This window comes from Drosophila teissieri, unplaced genomic scaffold (genome assembly GCF_016746235.2).
Source record: "Drosophila teissieri strain GT53w unplaced genomic scaffold, Prin_Dtei_1.1 Segkk13_quiver_pilon_scaf, whole genome shotgun sequence".
Lineage (NCBI taxonomy): Eukaryota > Metazoa > Arthropoda > Insecta > Diptera > Drosophilidae > Drosophila > Drosophila teissieri.
Window position 1 is genome coordinate 398,699 of NW_025224993.1, and position 22,207 is coordinate 420,905.

Here is a 22,207-nt window from a genome sequence, read left to right on the forward strand (position 1 = left end):
TGGTTAAGGGTGGTAAGGCCACAATGGATTTAGCCTCACCACTAGTTTTAGCATTGAGATGGAACAATTTTTCAACTTCTGAAAGCCGAGGGTTGTGTATGTAGATGGCTGAGAAAAGATCCCGAAACGTGGGCCAGTGAACATAGTCTCCACTGAAACTGTCGCACTCGACTGGGGGTAAGCGACACCCTTCCTGAGGAGGCGCCGGAATGGAGGCCTGAACGGCCTGTTGCGAGCGTGAACCTTCTTCAATGATCTCGTTAAGGCTCGCTGCGCACCGCTCGTAAACGGCATAACAGTAGTCATACTTGGACTGCATGACTGTTATTGTGTCTGTGGATCCCAGACCGGACAGAGCTTCGGAGCACGCCTCGTATTCCTTCTCCACCTTGTCCCATAGGGCCCTGAACTGCTCGAGTCGCACCCTACTTGTGTGGATTGACGGACTTGTGACTGCTGGGGTGTTGACTCTGGCATCGAATTGACCTACTCTATCGGTTATGGTCATGAATTTTATCAAGGAGTTGCTAGATAAAGCGGACACCCAAAATAATCGAAAGCTAAGGATTGTTGATTTGGAGTTATACTGGGTCGCTCGATAAAGCGCACAAAAGAAATTTAAGAACCAAATTATCGCATCAATTTAGACAGGGTGTAGGGGCGCAGGACAACGCGTGAAAAAGATGTGACAATCGGAACAAAAACACCGGGGTCGCTGTATTGAGCGAGAGACAAAATCAAACAAAAAAATCAATAATCGGAATTAATCGATTTAAACAAATGTAAGGGGCGCCGGATTACGCTTGAAAAAAATGGTAATCGTAACAAATTATGTTATCGTTTTATATAAAACCTGGGGTCGCTGGATTAAGCGCGGAATACACGATAATCGGAATAAATGTTGCTATCGATTGAGAAAAAAACAGATATGAGGGCGCTGGATCACGCTGGACTATAATTGTCGATGTGGGACGCTGGATAAGCGTGGATGTTTGGCCAATTTTTTGAGACGATATATGCAAATCGGAATAAAATCAAGAACCGGGTTAAAAAAAGTATTAAAGAAACAAAAATAAACACACATTGACACTTTCTATTGGAAACTAGAAAAAAAGTAGTGCCAGTGTGAACGGTCCCTTAGTGGAATATGCCGTGTATGGCCCTAGAGTGCCTACCTTGACACATACGTACATATGCTGGTACATATATATATATGTATGCTATATGTAAATATTAGCGCCGATGGTTGCTTTTAAATTTGTTTGTTTGTTATTCTTTTTTTTCTTACTGCGCTGGAGGTTGTGTTTGTGGATGTGTTCGTCGCTAGTGTTGGCTGCAGCCGGTTCTTATCTGCCGGTCCAACAAATCGTCTGAGCATGTCGTGTGTGTGGAAGCTTTCGTGTATGTGAAAATAAACAATAACATTAATATATGTATGCACATATGTTGGATGATATTAATGTCTGTTTGAATGTTTTTGAATGCTTTGGCGATTAATGAAAGACCCTATGACCATGCAGATGTACGACGTTGCGTATGTGCCATGTACGCAATGTATGCAGATGCAATGGACATATGTATGTACATCGACCGGACAACATACATGGAATGTCTGTATGTTTTTGTGTATTTGAAAGTTTGGGTGGCGAATTGTGTTTTTATTTGGTGCTTTTATTGGAAAGTTGATGATTGTTTGATGGTTGGATGAAACATAAAAGGGAAAGGATGCATACAGCTTATACACCCGAACATATATGGAGATGGATCTGACAGGAGCGACTCGGGTTTTGGATGTAAGTAGATGGGTACAACAGCTTTCCGTCGTTTCGATTCGGACGAAAATAGCAGCCCCATAGGCGTCCTGTGACGCGTCGCAAAACGCATGGTACTGAAGTTTCGCAGCTGGATGGAAACGTACCCATCTCGGAATACGAATCTCCTTCAGGGCAGGATACCCTTCAAGGAACTCCCGCCACTGGGTCGCGGGATCCCTGGGGAGTGGCTGATCCCAGCCCAGCTCCCGTAGCCAAATTTTCTGCATAAAAATCTTGGCTCGGACTACGAAAGGTGATAGCCATCCTGCTGGGTCGAAAAGTTTGGCTATCTGAGATAAACCTCTCGTTTTGTGTAAGCAGTTTGGAGGTGGATCACCATTGGAATAAAAAAGAAACTATCAGATGTAGCTTGTCAACGGATCCCAAGAGTTTTCGCCGTACTAGCCTCTTCAAGCTCAAGAAAGTCTGCACTAATCAATTGCTCCTTTGGAACCTCTTGTAGCAGTTTTCTTTCGTTCGAGGTCCACTTCCGTAATGGAAAACCAGCACTCTCAAGAGCCAGCCGAAGCTCCTCGATGGCTAAAACTGCCGACTGCTTAGTGTGAGTGCCTGCGAGCACATCGTCGACGTATATGAAGTTCGAGATGATGTCACTTGCCAAAGGATATTGGCCTCGGATATCCTGAGCCAACTGTTGTAGTACGCGGATGGCTAGGAAAGGCGCACAGTTTACGCCGAAGGTGACTGTATCGAGTTCATAGTCACAGAGCTCTCCATCCTTATTGCGAAAGAGGATTCTCTGAAAGCGCGTATGGGTTGAATTTACCCGAATTTGCCTGTACATTTTTGTGATGTCGGCATTGAACACATACTTGAAGAAACGCCATTTCAGAATCTGGATAGTCAGATCGGACTGCAGTACGGGCCCCGCATGAAGGATATCATTGAGGCTGTTCCCGTTTGATGAAGGATTGGAAGCTGTGAGGAGTCAAGGGCGGTCAGGTCAAACGGTAAATAATGGACCTTGGACCCCGGCAAAGCGGAGAGACCGTGAATTAACGGTACCGCGCTGGACCTTGGACTCAAACCCGCCAAGGGCGTAGAGGTCATACGGTAACGGTGCGGACTTTGGACAGGCACAAAGAGGACGCACCGTGAACTAACGGGACATGTTTGGACCTCTTACCCGAGCGGGCCGTGCGCAACAAGGGAAATAACGGGATTCCAGCTGCCGATATAAGGGACGGCGCCGGCGCAGCTGGGGACAGTCAGTCAGTTAAACACGCGTGGGTCATACGTGCAAGCGCAGAGTACGGGCGCGAGGCGCTCTGTCCGGACACGGGCGTGCGACCAGACGGTCGGATCAGGTTCAGGAAGTGCCACACAGGGACAGTCAAGAAGAAGTACGCGAAGGGCCATACAGCCATACACACAGTCAAGAAGAAGTACGCGAAGGGCCATACAGCCATACAGACAGTCAAGAAGAAGTACGCAAAGGGCCATACAGCCATACGGACAGTTAAGAAGTACGCGAAGGGCCATACCGAGTGACAGTGAAACAACGGGAACAGGCGTACGACGGAAGGACGACGAAGGAGCAACGACGTGCATCCGACGGCGAGAGTTCTGTTCAGCAAGTGACGCTAAATAAAAGTGGTTTAAATCTGAGAATCTGTCTTCTTCTTGGTCGGGCAATCACACAAATCATAAATTTGGTGGGACGAACAAACAAACTCTCTGAGCTAGCCGTTGCATTTCGTAGCGAGCAGAAATAAGAAAATCAGTTCGTTACAAAGCATTAAACACAACACGAACCTTCGTTGTGGTGCTGTCTGTCAGCATGATGGGACAAATAAAAATTATTAGAGTCGTTCGGAGAGACTTGGTGCATATGACCTAAATCTAAATACTCTTGAATGACTGAGTCGTACTGCTTTTTTGACGCAACGTTTTTATTTAGTCGAATCTCGTTTCGGAGGAACTGAGCCAGTGCGATCGACCTGGAGTGCCTAAGATTGATATTGTTAGGCTCTTTAAAGGGCAACGAAACCACATACCTCCCATCCTCGTTCCTTTTGGTAGATTGGACAAAGTTTTCCTCGCAAATCGAGGTGGATTCCCTAACCAGCTCACTGGAACATCCTCCACCTCCCAAAATTTTTTGAGAATGTTGTCCAGTCTGGACTTGGTGACAGCTAGTCGGGACGAAAATGAGCATATTCTGCTTGTGGGATTCGTTGCGATCGGGCCGAAAAGAATCCATCCGAATATGGTCTCCGGGCCAAGAAGCGTGCCACAGATATTGGAATGGGAGCCGCTGAAAATGATCGATGGCAGGATATCGGCACCAATCAGAACGTCGATCTGCGAACTCCGGTAGAAATTTGGGTCTGCTAGTTGCAAAGGCGGCAGATGCTTCAAAGAGTCTTCAGGTAAAGTAAAGGATGGGAGACACCCGGCCAGTTGTGGTAGTACATATGCAGAAGTTTTAACTTGGATGTGGGGCTTGACGGGAGAACCTATGCTGAGTTGACAGCGCTTACGGGGCTGAGCCGCAACCGTGAGGTTGAGCCCTGAAACTTGACCATGGATGGATTCATCAAGTTGAACAAGCGTTCTGAAATAAAGGTTGCCTCAGAACCCGAGTCAATAAGTGCCCGTGCTGAGTATTTGATGCCTAAATGGCAAATCTCTATTAAAGCTGTACTCAGGAGGACCCCTTGAGTGTTTACAGCCAGAAACGTTTGCACATTCGGTTGATTCGTTAATGGAGTGGACTGTATATCTTGCTGCTGGTTAAATGTGGATACGTGGGGCTGGTGGTCAGGATTGACCGCTGACTGGACAGGTGGAGTGCCGTTTCGGTGCAGTGTTGTGGCGCCCTCTACAAGTATTGCAATTATGCGTGCTAGTGCAATCCCTAAGCAGATGCGTTCTAGCAATACAGTTTAAGCACAACTTCTGCTGTTTTATATATTTCTCCCGCTCTCCGACTGGCATTCGTAAGAATAACGGACATACTCGGATAGGATGGTTCTCTTGCGAACAAAGTTTACAGGATTGTGGAGTTACCGTCACTCTATTCTCAAAGGTCTGGATCGCCCGCGAGCTATTGTCAGTCCGCAGTGCTCTGGATTGAGCGTTTGGCTTAAAATCTTCAATCGCCTCGAGCGTTCGATGACGATCTTGTAAGAAAGCCCACAGTGGAATATCTGTCTTACTCATAAGGGATTGTTCCCATAGAGACAGCGTTAGCTTTGGCAACTTGGCAGAGCTCAGAAAAACGAGCAGGCAATCCCAGTTAGAGGTGTCGAATTTTGCTATTTTCAAAGCTGTTAAACAACCTTGAATTGTGCTATCTAACTGTTTCAAGGAATTGCCGCATTCAAGGGCAACAGAAGGTAAATTAAACAAAATGTTAAGCTGACTGTTGACCAGCAGCCTCTTGTTTTCGAAACGATTCTGCAAGTTTCTCCATGCTGATTCGAATCCATCATTGGTTAAGGGTGGTAAGGCCACAATGGATTTAGCCTCACCACTAGTTTTAGCATTGAGATGGAACAATTTTTCAACTTCTGAAAGCCGAGGGTTGTGTATGTAGATGGCTGAGAAAAGATCCCGAAACGTGGGCCAGTGAACATAGTCTCCACTGAAACTGTCGCACTCGACTGGGGGTAAGCGACACCCTTCCTGAGGAGGCGCCGGAATGGAGGCCTGAACGGCCTGTTGCGAGCGTGAACCTTCTTCAATGATCTCGTTAAGGCTCGCTGCGCACCGCTCGTAAACGGCATAACAGTAGTCATACTTGGACTGCATGACTGTTATTGTGTCTGTGGATCCCAGACCGGACAGAGCTTCGGAGCACGCCTCGTATTCCTTCTCCACCTTGTCCCATAGGGCCCTGAACTGCTCGAGTCGCACCCTACTTGTGTGGATTGACGGACTTGTGACTGCTGGGGTGTTGACTCTGGCATCGAATTGACCTACTCTATCGGTTATGGTCATGAATTTTATCAAGGAGTTGCTAGATAAAGCGGACACCCAAAATAATCGAAAGCTAAGGATTGTTGATTTGGAGTTATACTGGGTCGCTCGATAAAGCGCACAAAAGAAATTTAAGAACCAAATTATCGCATCAATTTAGACAGGGTGTAGGGGCGCAGGACAACGCGTGAAAAAGATGTGACAATCGGAACAAAAACACCGGGGTCGCTGTATTGAGCGAGAGACAAAATCAAACAAAAAAATCAATAATCGGAATTAATCGATTTAAACAAATGTAAGGGGCGCCGGATTACGCTTGAAAAAAATGGTAATCGTAACAAATTATGTTATCGTTTTATATAAAACCTGGGGTCGCTGGATTAAGCGCGGAATACACGATAATCGGAATAAATGTTGCTATCGATTGAGAAAAAAACAGATATGAGGGCGCTGGATCACGCTGGACTATAATTGTCGATGTGGGACGCTGGATAAGCGTGGATGTTTGGCCAATTTTTTGAGACGATATATGCAAATCGGAATAAAATCAAGAACGGGGTTAAAAAAAGTATTAAAGAAACATAAATAAACACACATTGACACTTTCTATTGGAAACTAGAAAAAAAGTAGTGCCAGTGTGAACGGTCCCTTAGTGGAATATGCCGTGTATGGCCCTAGAGTGCCTACCTTGACACATACGTACATATGCTGGTACATATATATATATGTATGCTATATGTAAATATTAGCGCCGATGGTTGCTTTTAAATTTGTTTGTTTGTTATTCTTTTTTTTCTTACTGCGCTGGAGGTTGTGTTTGTGGATGTTGTGGATGTGTTGGCTGCACCCGGTTCTTATCTGCCGGTCCAACAAATCGTCTGAGCATGTCGTGTGTGTGGAAGCTTTCGTGTATGTGAAAATAAACAATAACATTAATATATGTATGCACATATGTTGGATGATATTAATGTATGTTTGAATGTTTTTGAATGCTTTGGCGATTAATGAAAGACCCTATGACCATGCAGATGTACGACGTTGCGTATGTGCCATGTACGCAATGTATGCAGATGCAATGGACATATGTATGTACATCGACCGGACAACATACATGGAATGTCTGTATGTTTTTGTGTATGTGAAAGTTTGGGTGGCGAATTGTGTTTTTATTTGGTGCTTTTATTGGAAAGTTGATGATTGGTTGATGGTTGGATGAAACATAAAAGGGAAAGGATGCATACAGCATATACACACGAACATATATTATTGCGCAGGTGGCCACTAGTTGATAGTGAGCGGATTTTGATCGCAGCAATATATATGCGTATATACATATATGGTGGGGATTTTGGCACCGTACTTATCTCGGCAAAGCGCTGGATGATCCGGCTCGAAGGACCAAAATGAAGACGTCGGGGGCCGGAAAAGATGATGTCGCAAAATGTCCCAGAATTCAATAAAAACAAAAGGGGTGTTGTAATTCGTCCTTCTCTGGTCGGGGATTATTTTCGAGTAATTTTTTCACATGAATATAACGGCTTCGTGCCCCACTTCCGAAACATTCCGCCAACAGCGATGCTCTGCTGGCGGAATACCGGACTCAGCTGTTCGGCATGAACATCCTGTTGTCTGACGCGTTGTCTAGTCGCTTCAGCACTAAGTATCGAGGGTCTTATCAGGTTGTTCACGTTAGCCATAAAACACTTAGTAAAACCGAACTAAGAATGGGTCGAGTTTAAAAAAGATCAAGGGAGCAAATAATGGAGCTTATCTCTAATTATGTTTGAATTGGGTTAGTAAGACCTTGTGTTTTTACTTGAAAATAATATGTTTTTGTGTCTTTTTATAAATTTTATAACCAGTGGCTGGTTTTTCATTGTACTTTAGAGGGTCCCTTGGGAATCCTAAAGTTGGAATTAGTTATATCACTTTTGTGATCCTTTTGTTTGTTTTATCGTTGTACGGTATTTCATTGATCAGTTAAGTTTATATGTTTTTTTTTTTTGTTCAATTTGTTTGTTAGTTTTGAGATTTTTTAAAATTTGGTTGGTTAAGCTTACAGTACTATGGGTATTCTTATTAATATGGCTCCTCCCTCCGACGATCCGGATTTCATCCTTTTTATCTAACGAAGACTACTTGGGATCCAGCGATTTATTTGTATAAATCCAATTTGCAACTAAAATTACCCTAAGCTGTCCCTAGCAAGCTGTGAGTCTTTGGCTGTGAGCTGCGCTGCCCTTGGTGGCAGAGGATCGGCGTCGGCTCCGCAGCTTTCCACGACATGATGTTTTGCTGGTCAAATCGGTGCAGTTTTCTTAGAATCACTTGCATTGGTGGGAGCGGAAGATGTTACCAATCAGATTCTTCGAACTCTACTTGGCAGCTCGGCGTGTGCAGGAAATTATCGAATTCTACTTGGCAGCTGGGCGTGTGCAGGAAATTATGCAGACGCTGAGCTTGCAGATTGAAGCTTGCTTATTGGGGTTCATTGTTCTAGATTTAAACATTTTTGTTGTTAACTTATATGAAGAACAAGCTTCAAAGCTACATGAATGAACTTAGTTAATTATTTCGATAATAGGTGTAAATACATTTTCGGAAGTAATTTCTTTACTACCTTCTATTGGGAAGAGTTTCAACGAAAAGCTATATTTGTATGCATATATGGCATTTCTAAAGCATAACCACGGGCATTCGGTGGTTAAGATTGTGTAGAGATAACATCTGCCGACATTTTCTCTTCTACATTACAACTTAAAAAAAACGCTTTCTAAGCAAAGCGCAAAATTTGAGATAGAGTTCATTTTTCACCAATTTTCTTGCTGTAGCTATATAATTAGTTATATAACCGAAGCCAATATAGGGAAATTTTAGGACTGTTTAAATTCAGATCCGAAATGACAGTGGGTTTATCAGGGAGTAAAATAAGGTAAGTGTTATTCGAAATATCCCTGTCAGGTTTCGCAGCAGCCAACAGTTCCTAAATTATTGTTTTTTTTTATTATCTAAGCTCTTATCTCTTGCACTATGAATCTCTCTTAGACTCTCGCGCTTGCACTTTTGGCTAGCGTTCTACAATTAAGTCGCTCATTACATTTCACTTGTTCAATCCATGCATGCGCGCATGGATGTCGCCCTAACAAACAAAATAAAATTGATTTGTTCAAAATCGCTACATATAAAACGTAATATTTCGTAAAAAGAGCTAATAAAATATTCTTGTTAACGATCACAACCCAAGTCGATCTGGCCCTGTCCGCCCAATAAGATTCCAATAACATTGACGCAGCGCAAGCTTGTTTACTGATGTTGCCACTCCCACTAGACTGGGTCTCACAGTGCGCCACGCCGCCTGCGTGTAGCTCCCTTGCGCACGAGCTTTCCGTTGCCAGATGACAGAACGTTACTCCTGGTGTCGTTACACAATCCTTGATTTAATGGATGTCTCCATTACGCTCTCCTACTATGTTACTGGTAGGCCGCAATATTATCCCTAATCCTTACATGCTAAGTTTAAATCTTACATGCTAAATTTTCTAAATCTGTGCGGTCCAGGATATTTGGATATATCTGGTGATCCTGCTACGACCTTTAGTGCTGACCCTAGAAAATCTAAGCGTGGTGCCTGGTCCCTGTGGTGCACGCCCAATGAATCAAATAGGTCCCGAAGGTGAGCTGTGTCCACGCTCAGAAGAAGTTTTTTCATATGTGACTGCGAGAACGTTCTGCCCATGCTGTCAGTCTCGTCGATTACGCGCCTATACTGGGGAAGATTTGCTGAATGTGTAACGAACACAGAATTTTCCAACACCAAGATTCGACCATCAACAATGGGAATGTATCTCGCTTGGAAGTAGACGGCAATGTGTGTTGACACTATGGTCGAAGTGAGGATAAGGAGGATGAATTTGATCCCTCCCCTCTATGAAGACCGTGGTCCACAGATCTGCATGTATCCTCGCACAGAGGTGTGAGTTTATTGCCGAGCCTTCTGTTGGATTTTACCAACATATTTTCGCATATTTCAAAGACTCCGGATTACGGACGCCGGATTACGGACGCCGGATTACGCTTGAACAAAATGGTAATCGTAACAAATTATGTTATCGTTTTATATAAAACCTGGGGTCGCTGGATTAAGCGCGGAATACACGATAATCGGAATAAATGTTGCTATCGATTGAGAAAAAAACAGATATGAGGGCGCTGGATCACGCTGGACTATAATTGTCGATGTGGGACGCTGGATAAGCGTGGATGTTTGGCCAATTTTTTGAGACGATATATGCAAATCGGAATAAAATCAAGAACGGGGTTAAAAAAAGTATTAAAGAAACAAAAATAAACACACATTGACACTTTCTATTGGAAACTAGAAAAAAAGTAGTGCCAGTGTGAACGGTCCCTTAGTGGAATATGCCGTGTATGGCCCTAGAGTGCCTACCTTGACACATACGTACATATGCTGGTACATATATATATATGTATGCTATATGTAAATATTAGCGCCGATGGTTGCTTTTAAATTTGTTTGTTTGTTATTCTTTTTTTTCTTACTGCGCTGGAGGTTGTGTTTGTGGATGTGTTCGTCGCTAGTGTTAGCTGCAGCCGGTTCTTATCTGCCGGTCCAACAAATCGTCTGAGCATGTCGTGTGTGTGGAAGCTTTCGTGTATGTGAAAATAAACAATAACATTAATATATGTATGCACATATGTTGGATGATATTAATGTCTGTTTGAATGTTTTTGAATGCTTTGGCGATTAATGAAAGACCCTAAGACCATGCAGATGTACGACGTTGCGTATGTGCCATGTACGCAATGTATGCAGATGCAATGGACATAAGTATCTACATCGACCGGACAACATACATGGAATGTCTGTATGTTTTTGTGTATGTGAAAGTTTGGGTGGCGAATTGTGTTTTTATTTGGTGCTTTTATTGGAAAGTTGATGATTGGTTGATGGTTGGATGAAACATAAAAGGGAAAGGATGCATACAGCATATACACACGAACATATATTATTGCGCAGGTGGCCACTAGTTGATAGTGAGCGCATTTTGATCGCAGCAATATATATGCGTATATACATATATGGTGGGATTTTGGCACCGTACTTATCTCGGCAAAGCGCTGGATGATCCGGCTCGAAGGACCAAAATGAAGACGTCGGGGGCCGGAAAAGATGATGTCGCAAAATGTTCCAGAATTCAATAAAAACAAAAGGGGTGTTGAAATTCGTCCTTCTCTGGTCGGGGTTTATTTTCGAGTAATTTTTTCACATGAATATAACGGCTTCGTGCCCCACTTCCGAAACATTCCGCCAACAGCGATGCTCTGCTGGCGGAATACCGGACTCAGCTGTTCGGCATGAACATCCTGTTGTCTGACGCGTTGTCTAGTCGCTTCAGCACTAAGTATCGAGGGTCTTATCAGGTTGTTCACGTTAGCCATAAACCGAACTAAGAATGGGTCGAGTTTAAAAAAGATCAAGGGAGCAAATAATGGAGCTTATCTCTAATTATGTTTGAATTGGGTTAGTAAGACCTTGTGTTTTTACTTGAAAATAATATGTTTTTGTGTCTTTTTATAAATTTTATAACCAGTGGCTGGTTTTTCTTTGTACTTTAGAGGGTCCCTTGGGAATCCTAAAGTTGGAATTAGTTATATCACTTTTGTGATCCTTTTGTTTGTTTTATCGTTGTACGGTATTTCATTGATCAGTTAAGTTTATATGTTTTTTTTTTTTGTTCAATTTGTTTGTTAGTTTTTTAAAATTTGGTTGGTTAAGCTTACAGTACTATGGGTATTCTTATTAATATGGCTCCTCCCTCCGACGATCCGGATTTCATCCTTTTTATCTAACGAAGACTACTTGGGATCCAGCGATGCGTACAGGTTGAGGGTGGTCTGTGCCCTGCCTTCAGTCCTTGGAGTCCACCGATGGGCAAATGAACAAGTTAAGTTCGATTTGCCAGAGTGAATTTAAACGAACGAGAAATGTTAATTTTTCGTGAGTTGCGCGTTCTTGTCACTAGCGTTTGACCGGTTGCCGCAAATGTTATTGCTAGCCGCGAACTTACAAACGTTTTGTTATATCGTACGCGCACCGGTCCCTTTTCGGGCGCCAGTTAATTACTTTGCTGGTAGCAAGGGTTAAAAAATAAATATATTGGAGTTCAGTTAAGAACGACTTATTTGTATAAATCCAATTTGCAACTAAAATTACCCTAAGCTGTCCCTAGCAAGCTGTGAGTCTTTGGCTGTGAGCTGCGCTGCCCTTGGTGGCAGAGGATCGGCGTCGGCTCCGCAGCTTTCCACGACATGATGTTTTGCTGGTCAAATCGGTGCAGTTTTCTTAGAATCACTTGCATTGGTGGGAGCGGAAGATGTTACCAATCAGATTCTTCGAACTCTACTTGGCAGCTCGGCGTATGCAGGAAATTATCGAATTCTACTTGGCAGCTGGGCGTGTGCAGGAAATTATGCAGACGCTGAGCTTGCAGATTGAAGCTTGCTTATTGGGGTTCATTGTTCTAGATTTAAACATTTTTGTTGTTAACTTATATGAAGAACAAGCTTCAAAGCTACATGAATGAACTTAGTTAATTATTTCGATAATAGGTGTAAATACATTTTCGGAAGTAATTTCTTTACTACCTTCTATTGGGAAGAGTTTCAACGAAAAGCTATATTTGTATGCATATATGGCATTTCTAAAGCATAACCACGGGCATTCGGTGGTTAAGATTGTGTAGAGATAACATCTGCCGACATTTTCTCTTCTACATTACAACTTAAAAAAAACGCTTTCTAAGCAAAGCGCAAAATTTGAGATAGAGTTCATTTTTCACCAATTTTCTTGCTGTAGCTATATAATTAGTTATATAACCGAAGCCAATATAGGGAAATTTTAGGACTGTTTAAATTCAGATCCGAAATGACAGTGGGTTTATCAGGGAGTAAAATAAGGTAAGTGTTATTCGAAATATCCCTGTCAGGTTTCGCAGCAGCCAACAGTTCCTAAATTATTGTTTTTTTTTATTATCTAAGCTCTTATCTCTTGCACTATGAATCTCTCTTAGACTCTCGCGCTTGCACTTTTGGCTAGCGTTCTACAATTAAGTCGCTCATTACATTTCACTTGTTCAATCCATGCATGCGCGCATGGATGTCGCCCTAACAAACAAAATAAAATTGATTTGTTCAAAATCGCTACATATAAAACGTAATATTTCGTAAAAAGAGCTAATAAAATATTCTTGTTAACGATCACAACCCAAGTCGATCTGGCCCTGTCCGCCCAATAAGATTCCAATAACATTGACGCAGCGCAAGCTTGTTTACTGATGTTGCCACTCCTACTAGACTGGGTCTCACAGTGCGCCACGCCGCCTGCGTGTAGCTCCCTTGCGCACGAGCTTTCCGTTGCCAGATGACAGAACGTTACTCCTGGTGTCGTTACACAATCCTTGATTGAATGGATGTCTCCATTACGCTCTCCTACTATGTTACTGGTAGGCCGCAATATTATCCCTAATCCTTACATGCTAAGTTTAAATCTTACATGCTAAATTTTCTAAATCTATGCGGTCCAGGATATTTGGATATATCTGGTGATCCTGCTACGACCTTTAGTGCTGACCCTAGAAAATCTAAGCGTGGTGCCTGGTCCCTGTGGTGCACGCCCAATGAATCAAATAAGTCCCGAAGGTGAGCTGTGTCCACGCTCAGAAGAAGTTTTTTCATATGTGACTGCGAGAACGTTCTGCCCATGCTGTCAGTCTCGTCGATTACGCGCCTATACTGGGGAAGATTTGCTGAATGTGTAACGAACACAGAATTTTCCAACACCAAGATTCGACCATCAACAATGGGAATGTATCTCGCTTGGAAGTAGACGGCAATGTGTGTTGACACTATGGTCGAAGTGAGGATAAGGAGGATGAATTTGATCCCTCCCCTCTATGAAGACCGTGGTCCACAGATCTGCATGTATCCTCGCACAGAGGTGTGAGTTTATTGCCGAGCCTTCTGTTGGATTTTACCAACATATTTTCGCATATTTCAAAGACTCCGGATTACGGACGCCGGATTACGGACGCCGGATTACGCTTGAACAAAATGGTAATCGTAACAAATTATGTTATCGTTTTATATAAAACCTGGGGTCGCTGGATTAAGCGCGGAATACACGATAATCGGAATAAATGTTGCTATCGATTGAGAAAAAAACAGATATGAGGGCGCTGGATCACGCTGGACTATAATTGTCGATGTGGGACGCTGGATAAGCGTGGATGTTTGGCCAATTTTTTGAGACGATATATGCAAATCGGAATAAAATCAAGAACGGGGTTAAAAAAAGTATTAAAGAAACAAAAATAAACACACATTGACACTTTCTATTGGAAACTAGAAAAAAAGTAGTGCCAGTGTGAACGGTCCCTTAGTGGAATATGCCGTGTATGGCCCTAGAGTGCCTACCTTGACACATACGTACATATGCTGGTACATATATATATATGTATGCTATATGTAAATATTAGCGCCGATGGTTGCTTTTAAATTTGTTTGTTTGTTATTCTTTTTTTTCTTACTGCGCTGGAGGTTGTGTTTGTGGATGTGTTCGTCGCTAGTGTTGGCTGCAGCCGGTTCTTATCTGCCGGTCCAACAAATCGTCTGAGCATGTCGTGTGTGTGGAAGCTTTCGTGTATGTGAAAATAAACAATAACATTAATATATGTATGCACATATGTTGGATGATATTAATGTCTGTTTGAATGTTTTTGAATGCTTTGGCGATTAATGAAAGACCCTATGACCATGCAGATGTACGACGTTGCGTATGTGCCATGTACGCAATGTATGCAGATGCAATGGACATATGTATGTACATCGACCGGACAACATACATGGAATGTCTGTATGTTTTTGTGTATGTGAAAGTTTGGGTGGCGAATTGTGTTTTTATTTGGTGCTTTTATTGGAAAGTTGATGATTGGTTGATGGTTGGATGAAACATAAAAGGGAAAGGATGCATACAGCATATACACACGAACATATATTATTGCGCAGGTGGCCACTAGTTGATAGTGAGCGCATTTTGATCGCAGCAATATATATGCGTATATACATATATGGTGGGGATTTTGGCACCGTACTTATCTCGGCAAAGCGCTGGATGATCCGGCTCGAAGGACCAAAATGAAGACGTCGGGGGCCGGAAAAGATGATGTCGCAAAATGTTCCAGAATTCAATAAAAACAAAAGGGGTGTTGAAATTCGTCCTTCTCTGGTCGGGGTTTATTTTCGAGTAATTTTTTCACATGAATATAACGGCTTCGTGCCCCACTTCCGAAACATTCCGCCAACAGCGATGCTCTGCTGGCGGAATACCGGACTCAGCTGTTCGGCATGAACATCCTGTTGTCTGACGCGTTGTCTAGTCGCTTCAGCACTAAGTATCGAGGGTCTTATCAGGTTGTTCACGTTAGCCATAAAACACTTAGTAAAACCGAACTAAGAATGGGTCGAGTTTAAAAAAGATCAAGGGAGCAAATAATGGAGCTTATCTCTAATTATGTTTGAATTGGGTTAGTAAGACCTTGTGTTTTTACTTGAAAATAATATGTTTTTGTGTCTTTTTATAAATTTTATAACCAGTGGCTGGTTTTTCTTTGTACTTTAGAGGGTCCCTTGGGAATCCTAAAGTTGGAATTAGTTATATCACTTTTGTGATCCTTTTGTTTGTTTTATCGTTGTACGGTATTTCATTGATCAGTTAAGTTTATATGTTTTTTTTTTTTGTTCAATTTGTTTGTTAGTTTTTTAAAATTTGGTTGGTTAAGCTTACAGTACTATGGGTATTCTTATTAATATGGCTCCTCCCTCCGACGATCCGGATTTCATCCTTTTTATCTAACGAAGACTACTTGGGATCCAGCGATGCGTACAGGGTTGAGGGGTGGTCTGTGCCCCTGCCTTCAGTCCTTGGAGTCCACCGATGGGCAAATGAACAAGTTAAGTTCGATTTGCCAGAGTGAATTTAAACGAACGAGAAATGTTAATTTTTCGTGAGTTGCGCGTTCTTGTCACTAGCGTTTTGACCGGTTGCCGCAAATGTTATTGCTAGCCGCGAACTTACAAAACGTTTTGTTATATCGTACGCGCACCGGTCCCTTTTCGGGCGCCAGTTAATTACTTTGCTGGTAGCAAGGGTTAAAAAATAAAATATATTGGAGTTCAGTTAAGAACGACTTTATTTGTATAAATCCAATTTGCAACTAAAATTACCCTAAGCTGTCCCTAGCAAGCTGTGAGTCTTTGGCTGTGAGCTGCGCTGCCCTTGGTGGCAGAGGATCGGCGTCGGCTCCGCAGCTTTCCACGACATGATGTTTTGCTGGTCAAATCGGTGCAGTTTTCTTAGAATCACTTGCATTGGTGGGAGCGGAAGATGTTACCAATCAGATTCTTCGAACTCTACTTGGCAGCTCGGCGTATGCAGGAAATTATCGAATTCTACTTGGCAGCTGGGCGTGTGCAGGAAATTATGCAGACGCTGAGCTTGCAGATTGAAGCTTGCTTATTGGGGTTCATTGTTCTAGATTTAAACATTTTTGTTGTTAACTTATATGAAGAACAAGCTTCAAAGCTACATGAATGAACTTAGTTAATTATTTCGATAATAGGTGTAAATACATTTTCGGAAGTAATTTCTTTACTACCTTCTATTGGGAAGAGTTTCAACGAAAAGCTATATTTGTATGCATATATGGCATTTCTAAAGCATAACCACGGGCATTCGGTGGTTAAGATTGTGTAGAGATAACATCTGCCGACATTTTCTCTTCTACATTACAACTTAAAAAAAAACGCTTTCTAAGCAAAGCGCAAAATTTGAGATAGAGTTCATTTTTCACCAATTTTCTTGCTGTAGCTATATAATTAGTTATATAACCGAAGCCAATATAGGGAAATTTTAGGACTGTTTAAATTCAGATCCGAAATGACAGTGGGTTTATCAGGGAGTAAAATAAGGTAAGTGTTATTCGAAATATCCCTGTCAGGTTTCGCAGCAGCCAACAGTTCCTAAATTATTGTTTTTTTTTATTATCTAAGCTCTTATCTCTTGCACTATGAATCTCTCTTAGACTCTCGCGCTTGCACTTTTGGCTAGCGTTCTACAATTAAGTCGCTCATTACATTTCACTTGTTCAATCCATGCATGCGCGCATGGATGTCGCCCTAACAAACAAAATAAAATTGATTTGTTCAAAATCGCTACATATAAAACGTAATATTTCGTAAAAAGAGCTAATAAAATATTCTTGTTAACGATCACAACCCAAGTCGATCTGGCCCTGTCCGCCCAATAAGATTCCAATAACATTGACGCAGCGCAAGCTTGTTTACTGATGTTGCCACTCCCACTAGACTGGGTCTCACAGTGCGCCACGCCGCCTGCGTGTAGCTCCCTTGCGCACGAGCTTTCCGTTGCCAGATGACAGAACGTTACTCCTGGTGTCGTTACACAATCCTTGATTGAATGGATGTCTCCATTACGCTCTCCTACTATGTTACTGGTAGGCCGCAATATTATCCCTAATCCTTACATGCTAAGTTTAAATCTTACATGCTAAATTTTCTAAATCTGTGCGGTCCAGGATATTTGGATATATCTGGTGATCCTGCTACGACCTTTAGTGCTGACCCTAGAAAATCTAAGCGTGGTGCCTGGTCCCTGTGGTGCACGCCCAATGAATCAAATAGGTCCCGAAGGTGAGCTGTGTCCACGCTCAGAAGAAGTTTTTTCATATGTGACTGCGAGAACGTTCTGCCCATGCTGTCAGTCTCGTCGATTACGCGCCTATACTGGGGAAGATTTGCTGAATGTGAAACGAACACAGAATTTTCCAACAGCAAGATTCGACCATCAACAATGGGAATGTATCTCGCTTGGAAGTAGACGGCAATGTGTGTTGACACTATGGTCGAAGTGAGGATAAGGAGGATGAATTTGATCCCTCCCCTCTATGAAGACCGTGGTCCACAGATCTGCATGTATCCTCGCACAGAGGTGTGAGTTTATTGCCGAGCCTTCTGTTGGATTTTACCAACATATTTTCGCATATTTCAAAGACTCTGTTCTGTCGGATGGCGTTTTCCCTGGCCCTTAGTACGCTCTGAGCGTTTGCAATTCTGTTAGCGATTTCTACCTGAGGGTCGTTGACGCTTTATTGCACTACATCCGCTGGCCTCTTATGCAAGTTAGAAAATATTTCTTTTTTGAGAAAAAGTATTTATTTGTAATATTTTTGACCGGTCGTCTCCCGATCTCTTGTTTATTAGGATGTCTGTCATATTTGGCTTTCGCGCATGTCCTGCAGTTTGAAACTATTTCGCTAGCCAGTTTTGCCATTTTGCGGAAGTAGTATTCAGAGAGTACCTGTTTAATGTTTTCTCATGCCGACCGGACTATTTCATCCTGTTCCATGGCTAGAGTGTATAAATCAGAGCGAAAAAATTTACGCCCTTTGGAATGATTATGTCTGCTAGATCTTTCATTAACTCTTCCCTGTCGGAGAAGCAAATGCCGCTTCGTTTTTGAGACCGAACGGAAGTTTTCGAAACTCGGATATCGTTTTCGCGTTTAACTTGCGAAAGTCTATTACGAGACGTAAATTCCGATTACCTTCTTCGTCGACGCCTTTTTTGTGTATTACCCATATTGGGTTGTTGGATGGCAAGACTGATTTCTGAATTATGCCATTTCTTAATAGTTCTTGGATTTCTTTGTTGACAAAGCTGGCTGTCCCCATGGGATAAGGATACAGTTTGGTGTTAATAGGTTCCTCGTCTAGAGTTTTGATGGTAGCCACCACTGACGTGTTATATGGAAGAGCATTGTTGGGGTTTGCGAAGCAAACTTAGCATACAGAGGAACGCAGCCTTGGCCAACGGTGGCGCCTCTGAACAATCAAGATCAGTAATATTGACATTAGGGCAAGTATGAAATGTGGTGTGTTCAATTTCCGTGCCCCATTTGAGCTGACCTGGAGCTAGACACAGCGATACCCATTATTGTCTTATAGCTCAAGTCCTATTATCCCATCAGATGTTGAAAAGTCTGGTAAAATATAAAATGTGGCTTTTTTGTTGAATAAATACAGGAATCATTTTTCCCTGCTTGCTGTGGCGCCATTGATTGAGTGATACTGTGAATACGAAATTTACTGGGCGAACGAAAACCAAATGAATTGAACCACAAAGAAAAATATATCGTCAATCAGATTCTAAGTTCCGCAAGAAAAAGCCATTTTCAGATTCTTAAAAATTCTTTAAAATAAACGCGCGCAGTTCTGCGACGTAATTTTAAAAAATAATTTTCATGAAGCGGCGTAATACTTTTAATGCATTAATATACTTTATGTGTTTCTCTTCTTATATTTTAATGCAGATTAAGAGAATACTTGGAAAAAGGCTAACTTGCATTTTTTGTGTCGTTTGTTTTTTGCCAAATTCACGAAAAAACTTCCGCCAGTGTATTTTTGTATTGGGTGCCAATTAAGATAAGTGTTAATAAGGCGTCGATCCAGAGTCTCCTCTCCTTTGGCTGCGGTGATGAGCCGATTCCGTCACGTTATGATCTTATTATCAAGATTATGTTGGAGGGCTTGACTGCGAGTAGTATTACTTATTGCTTACCTTGTGGCGTAGCAATGTATTTGATAATAATGGTAATTGAGTTAACGGCTGCTCGCATTTGATGCGAAAGCCAACGTGTTGAAACAGGATATTTTATTTACAAAGTAATGATTAGCCTTCTTTTCCACTGTTCCAATACTGTCGTTTACAGACTCGAAACACTTTGATCTATAATATGTATAGCAGATGCGTATCTCAAGGAAGCAGAATTTGTAATAAAAGGAAATGAACACTTTAAAATACATTGATAATAAAGAAATAATAATCAAGGTAAGAAACCCATAACATAATGTATTTTCTATAATTGAAAGAAAGTTTAAAAGATTCTTCATTTGGCTATAGATTACCTGATTGGCAATTTTAATGACGAACAAACTCTTCGTTCGTCACACAAGTATGGATTTCAAAATGCTGATGAATTTTTGTTGGTCATACGAATCATGTCAAAGTTTTACAAGGATATTTTAGAAAAAAGTGAAAAACTAACGCAGTTTTCCTGCATTAGCCCTGAAATGAGCAGGCTTGCACATCTTGTGCTATCAGCACGATGTTCTGAGTTAAAAAAGCATATTGAGCGTTGGGAGTACTTGCAAAATACGAATGTCATAGAATCATTTGGATGGAACACACGGTTAATATTAGGAGACAGCTGCTTTGGAAAAAATGTACATCAATTAATAACTTTGGATTTGCGATACCGTCACATAAATTATCAAAAAGAACTTTTTTTCGAAATGAATAATGTAATATTAAACGACTTTATATATTTACTTGAAAAAGTACTAGCCAGATAACAATCCTAATTGAACACATACTATGGTTCTTGAAAACTCCTATTTGTTAAAAGTTGTATTTTATGGAATCTACAGATATAATGATTTTTGTCAATTTCTAGCAGTGAAGTAAACATTTCACAATATTATCTACAAATTAAAATATTGGTACTCATTTCTTTAAAATAAAACAAGAGAGAACGCTATAGTCGAGTTCCCCGACTATCTGATACCCTTTACTCAGCTATTTGAAGTGCGGAGGACAGTCTTTAACACTGAACGTTTTTGGCGGTTTGTGGGCGTTAGAGTAGGCGTGGCAAAAAGGTTTTTGGCAAATCGATAGAAATTTACAAGTCTAATACAAAAATGAAAAAATATCACATTTTTCAAAAGTGTGGGCGTGGCAGTTTTGGTCTGTTTGTGGGCGTTAGAGTGGGCGTGGCAAAAAGTTTTTTGGCTAATAAATAGAAATTTACAAGACTAATACAAAAATGAAAAAATATCAAAACCTTTTTCAAAAGTGTGAGATCTCGACGTTCATACGGACGGACAGACGGACATGGCCAGATCGTCTCGGCTATTGATCCTGTTCAAGAATATATGTATATACTTTATACGGTCGGAAACGCTTCCTTCTGCATGTTACATACTTTTCAACGAATCTAGTATACCCTTTTACTCTACGAGTAACGGGTATAATAAAGCTATGAAATTTATGAAGAATCCTTTTAAGAATAAGCCCAAACTAAAAGGTTTCCATTGCAAGAAGTTAGGTCATATAAGGAATGGTTGTTTTCTATTAAAAAGGCAGGCAGGAAACCAGGATGTTCCCGATGGAAATAATGTTAGAGAGAGAGGGGCTCAGATGGCGACAGAAACACAAACACAGCCAGAACGTGCGTTTGCTTTTCTGATGAATTCAGAAGTTAGAGAGAAACAGACTCAGAAGGTAGCAACACAGGGAGAATGCGTATTTGCATTTATGGTCAAATTAGCAAATTACACTGAAAAGCCAGACAAAGTAAACTTTATATTAGATTCGGGGGCATCAGACCACCTAGTGAATGACATTAATTTATTTTCTGAGTATGAGAATTTAAATTTAAACGTGGCTATTGAGATTGCGAAGCGTGGAGAATTTGTTTAGGCTACTGCGAAAGGACAAGTTAAACTTAACAATTCTTGAAACGACATTACATTACACAACGTGCTGTATTGCACGTTACATGCAGAGTATCGCTTGTGGCTTGAAATATTGGGACATATAAGTGTAGGAAAATTCTTAGAAATTAAACGTGATGGCTTGCTTGAAGATAGTCAACTTATAAAAAACGTACAAGTAAATATGTAGTAGTAAATTATGTGAGGCGTGTATTAACGGAAAGCAATCAGGACTAAAATTTGAAAAATACAAACATAAAGAAAATATTGAACGCCCATTTTTTGTAATTCATTCGGATGTATGCGGTCCGATTACGCCCTCAACTATTGATAATAAAAACTACTATGTAGTATTTATTGATCAACATACACATTATAGTGTGACGTATTTAATAACTTATAAATCGGACGTGTTTTTTGTATATAAAGATTTCTTAGCAAAGAGTGAGGCTCATTTCCATTTAAAATTTTGTGTCGGAAAAGGTATCAGCTATCATTTAACGGTTCCTCATACCCCCCCAAATGGCTATAAGTAGTGGAATGAGAACTCGAGAAAATTTATGACAGGATGCCATTAAAGACGAACTGAATTCCCATTTGGTAAATAATACTTGGTGCTTAGTGCAAATGCCTAAAGATTACAAGAAAGAACGCTATAGTCGAGTACCCCGACTATCTAATACTCGTTACTCAGCTAGTTTCCACGCAGGAGAGTCTTCAACACTAAAAGTTTTTTGGCAAATCGATAGAACTTTACAAGATAATACAAAAATGAAGAAATATCAAAACATTTTTTAAAA

General features: G+C 41.3%; 1 protein-coding gene across 2 annotated transcripts; it reads left to right on the forward strand.

The window, feature by feature from the left end:
- The first annotated feature begins 19,621 nt into the window (after positions 1 to 19,621).
- On the forward strand, positions 19,622 to 20,409 carry LOC122625592. Of its 2 annotated transcripts, none has more exons than XM_043805681.1 (2): positions 19,622 to 19,743; positions 19,816 to 20,409. In XM_043805681.1, exon 2 carries the CDS (start codon positions 19,914 to 19,916, stop codon positions 20,265 to 20,267), a length of 354 nt encoding a protein of 117 aa, XP_043661616.1. In that variant the 5' UTR covers positions 19,622 to 19,743; positions 19,816 to 19,913; the 3' UTR covers positions 20,268 to 20,409. The 2 variants fall into 2 exon arrangements, with proteins under 2 accessions (XP_043661616.1, XP_043661615.1); XM_043805680.1 differs by having other exon boundaries at positions 19,630 to 19,743; positions 19,797 to 20,409.
- The last annotated feature ends 1,798 nt before the right edge of the window (positions 20,410 to 22,207 follow it).

What these genes read in the sequence shown, in the direction of transcription:
- LOC122625592 (XM_043805680.1), top strand. Translation starts at nt 19,699, where the DNA reads ATGAACACTTTAAAATACATTGATAATAAAGAAATAATAATCAAG. An exon ending in ATAAAGAAATAATAATCAAG is followed by an intron (nt 19,744 to 19,796) that starts GTAAGAAACCCA and finishes AAAGTTTAAAAG; the next exon opens with ATTCTTCATTTGGCTATAGA.